Source organism: Rhinopithecus bieti, unplaced genomic scaffold (genome assembly GCF_001698545.2).
Source record: "Rhinopithecus bieti isolate Rb0 unplaced genomic scaffold, ASM169854v2 scaffold_13617, whole genome shotgun sequence".
NCBI classification, from domain to species: domain Eukaryota; kingdom Metazoa; phylum Chordata; class Mammalia; order Primates; family Cercopithecidae; genus Rhinopithecus; species Rhinopithecus bieti.
In genome coordinates this window covers 1,920,330-1,924,683 of record NW_016807714.1, presented here as the reverse complement: position 1 = coordinate 1,924,683, position 4,354 = coordinate 1,920,330, and the positions used below count along the sequence as shown (strand labels likewise).

Below are 4,354 nucleotides of genomic sequence, written 5' to 3'. Positions count from 1 at the left end.
TTTTTTTTGTATTTTTAGTAGAGACGGGGTTTCACCATGTTAGCCAGGATGGTCTCGATCTCCTGATCTCATGATCCGCCCACCTCGGCCTCCCAAAGTGCTGGGATTACAGGTGTGAGCCACTGCGCCCTGCTGATTGTTGCTTTAATTCTTAGCAGTGCTCAGCATTATTTTTTTTTAAGTCTTTATCATAAAGTCCAAATTTCTCAACCTCTTTGCAGTGCTTCCTGTGTCTTTACCCTGCCCCATCTTGCCCCACTCTCCCCTCATACTTCTTGCTCTAGCCGTGGTGGGATTAAAAAAAAAAGACAAGAGTTTCACTCTGCCACCCAGGCTGGAGAGCAGTGGCATGACCCTAGTTCACTGCAGTCTCAGACTCCTGGCCTCAGGCTCCCAAAGTGCTGGAAGTACAGGTGTGAGCCAGTGCACTCAGCAGTGAAATTCTTTAATTTTTTTTTCTTTAGACAGGGTCTCATTCTGTTGCCCATAGTGGAGTACAGTGGCACCATCATGGCTCACCACAGCTGTGACCTGCCAGGGTCAAGCAATCCTTACACCTCAGTCTTCTGAGTAGCTGGGACCGTAGATGTGCATCACCGCACCCACCTAATTTAAAAAAACAAATGTACTTTTGTAGAGATGGGGTCTCCTTATGTTGCCCAGGCTGGTCTTGAACTCCTGGCCTCAAGCAGTCCTCCTGCCTTGGCCCCCCAACTGGGATTACAGGCGTGAGCCACCACATCCAGCCAGATTTTTTTTGGGGGGGAGGGGGGACGGAGTCTCACTCTGTCCCCCAGGCTGGAGTGCAGTGGCGCGATCTCAGCTCACTGCAAGCTCCGCCTCCTGGGTTCACGCCATTCTCCTGCCTCAGCCTCCCGAGCAGCTGGGATTACAGGCCACCGCCACCATGCCCAGCTAATTTTTTTGTCTTTTTAGTAGAGACAGGGTTTCACTGTGTTAGCCAGGATGGTCTCGATCTCCTGACCTTGTGATCCACCGGCCTCGGCCTCCCAAAGTGCTGGGATTACAGGCGTGAGACACCGCGCCCGGCCCTGGCCCAAATTCTTTAAATCAGGAACTTGACTGATATTTTTGTGCATCACAACCAGGCCCAGGCCTTCCTGTCTGCCACTGCTAACTTATTTCCTTTGTCAGGTTTCAGCTTGAACCTCACTCCTGGCATTTTCTCTGACCATGTAGACTAGGTTAGGGCAATAACATATTTACACAATTTCTGTCACATGGTGTATCATTATTTTTAAGAACTTACTTGCTATCTACTTGAGTAGAACATAAACATCACGAGATCAGAGACTATATTTATCTTCCTGTATATTCCTTACCTAGAACATGCCTGGCCTTCTAAATATTTGTTGAATAATTTGCCAATTTGATAGGTGAAAAATCATAATTTGTTTTGATGTGACTACTTTGATAACTAATGAAGTTGATTATTTTTATCCTGTTGATTGGCCATCCCATCTTTACTTTTGAATTCTGCCTTTCACATGTTTCCCTGTGAGAGCACTGCCTTCTGCATGGTTTGTAGGAGCTTGTACCACATCGTGGACATTATCCCTGATGGAAGGTTTTCTCTAGTAACTCCTTCATATTTTTCTTTAACAGATTCCGAGGTTGGGACCAAGAAGGAACTATCTATTTTAAACCAAAAATTTTCCGAAGAAGTAAAAACCCCAGAATTTGTATCAAGAAATCTCTTAAGGGATAATGCACAGGCAGCTGAGTTTCGGGAAGCATGGGGCCGTGAGGGTAAACTCGAAGAGCACCTGGGAAATTCTGCCAGGCAGAGTTTGAACAAACCCAATATTCACAAGAGAGTTTTAACAGAAGCTACCGTGGGTAGGGAAAGATCTCTGGGAGAAAGACCCCAAGAGTGTAGTGCATTTGATAGAAACTTGAATCTGAACCAAAATGTTGTTAGACTTCCAAGAAATAAAACAGGAGAGAGGGTCTTTAAATGTGATATATGCAGCAAAACCTTCAAATATAATTCAGACCTAAGTAGACATCAGAGAAGTCACACTGGGGAGAAGCCATACCAATGTGGCCGGTGTGGGCGAGCCTTTACTCACAGCTCAAATCTTGTTCTACACCATCACATTCACACTGGAAATAAACCATTTAAATGTGATGAATGTGGGAAAACTTTTGGACTCAATTCTCACCTCCGTCTTCATCGGAGAATTCACACTGGAGAAAAACCCTTTGGCTGTGGTGAATGTGGGAAGGCTTTCAGTCGAAGCTCAACTCTTATTCAACATCGGATAATTCACACAGGAGAGAAACCCTACAAGTGTAATGAATGTGGAAGAGGCTTTAGCCAGAGCCCCCAGTTAACTCAGCATCAGAGAATTCACACTGGAGAGAAGCCGCATGAATGCAGGCACTGTGGGAAGGCCTTCAGTCGAAGTTCCAGCCTTATTCAGCACGAGAGAATTCACACTGGAGAGAAGCCCCATAAATGCAATCAGTGTGGGAAGGCCTTCAGTCAGAGCTCAAGCCTTTTCCTCCATCATCGGGTTCATACTGGAGAGAAACCCTACGTATGTAATGAATGCGGTAGAGCCTTTGGTTTTAACTCTCATCTTACTGAACATGTAAGGATTCACACCGGAGAAAAACCCTATGTTTGTAATGAGTGCGGCAAAGCCTTTCGTCGGAGTTCCACTCTTGTTCAGCATCGAAGAGTTCACACTGGGGAGAAGCCCTACCAATGCGTTGAATGTGGGAAAGCTTTCAGCCAGAGCTCCCAACTCAACCTACATCAGCGAGTTCACACTGGAGAGAAGCCCTATGAATGCGGTGACTGTGGGAAGGCCTTCAGCCGGAGGTCAACCCTCATTCAGCATCAGAAAATTCACAGTGGAGAGACTCGCAAGTACAGAAAACGTGGTCCAGCCTTTGTTCACGGCTCTAGCCTTACACCAGATGGACAGATTCCCACTGGAGAGAAGCACAGCAGAGCCTTTAGCCATGGTGCAAATCTCATTCTGCGCTGGACAGTTCACACTGGTGAGAAATCCTTTGGATGTAATGAATATGGAAAAGCTTTCAGTCCCACCTCACAACCCACGGAAGATCAGAAAATGCATGCTGGGGAAAAGCCCTATAAATGTCAAGAATGTGGAAATGCCTTCAGTGGAAATTCAGCCCTTATTCGACATCAGGTAACTCACACTGGTGGGAAACCCTGTCATTGCAGTGTGTGTGGGAAAGCCTTCAGCCAGAGCTCACAGCTCACACCACCTCAGCAGACTCATGTTGGAGAGAAACCTGCTTTAAATGATGGATCTAAAAGATACTTTATTCAAATCAAAAGATTTTCCAAGAAAGACATTTTAAAGTGATAAATGCAGAAGACAATTCAGCAACTGTTCACTTTACATTAGAAGATAAGATGGCATAATGAAAGATAAATATTCCTGGCAAAGTAAAATAAATAGTTCGGATGACTACTAAAAGTCATTTAAAGTCATTAAATCTGGGAGTAAACACAAGAGAATTCATTCTGGGAAATCAGGCTGTCTGTGTAAAGGCTACTGCCGTGCTCAGGAGTTGAACCATGTGGTGCTGTGTCTGGATACTCATGATAAATTGATGGAGGGTGTGAAAAATGAGCCCAGCTGGTGCTCTGGGTCTTCCCTACCTGACATCCTTCCAGTCTTATCCTTTGTTTCCTATCCAGGCCCAGGCTTGTGGCTGAGAACATCCACTTTCAGTCCCACACATCTGCCTCCAGGCAGAGAACTTGGGCCTGCTGGTGGGGCTTAGCCTTATTCCTTCCACCACCTCCCCCACCAACCTGCAGAGGAACTGCAGGTAGACGTTTCCTCCTTGCTTGGAGCCCCAGTTTTTGCATTTCATTTTCATTAAAATGGAAGTTAGTTTGGTTTTGGTTCTAAGGAACTCTACAGTTTAGCAGAGAGATGAACTTTAAGGGCCAAGAAAGCAGGGGCCTACCAAGTATCTCCACTTTTGAAAATTGTAATTACTGATAAAATTTTTTTTTGTTTGTTTGTTTTGTTTGTTTGTTTGTTTGTTTTTGAGACGGAGTCTGGCTCTGTCTCCCAGGCTGGAGTGCAGTGGCCGGATCTCAGCTCACTGCAAGCTCCGCCTCCCGGGTTTACACCATTCTCCTGCCTCAGCCTCCCGAGTAGCTGGGACTACAGGCATCCGCCACCTTGCCCGGCTAGTTTTTTGTCTTTTTAGTAGAGACGGGGTTTCACCGTGTTAGCCAGGATGGTCTCGATCTCCTGACCTCGTGATCCGCCCGACTCGGCCTCCCAAAGTGCTGGGATTACAGGCTTGAGCCACCGCGCCCGGCTGATAAAAA

The 4,354-nt window shown here is 46.2% G+C and overlaps 1 protein-coding gene across 1 annotated transcript in view; it reads left to right on the top strand.

The window, feature by feature from the left end:
- Positions 1-4,090, top strand: part of ZNF251 (zinc finger protein 251) — a 37,475-nt gene extending 33,385 nt beyond the window's left edge. The window contains 2 exon segments of the mRNA XM_017883560.1: positions 1,627-3,333; positions 3,336-4,090. Of these exon segments, the coding sequence (XP_017739049.1) occupies positions 1,627-3,333; positions 3,336-3,427 (1,799 nt within the window). The 3' untranslated portion in view covers positions 3,428-4,090.
- The last annotated feature ends 264 nt before the right edge of the window (positions 4,091-4,354 follow it).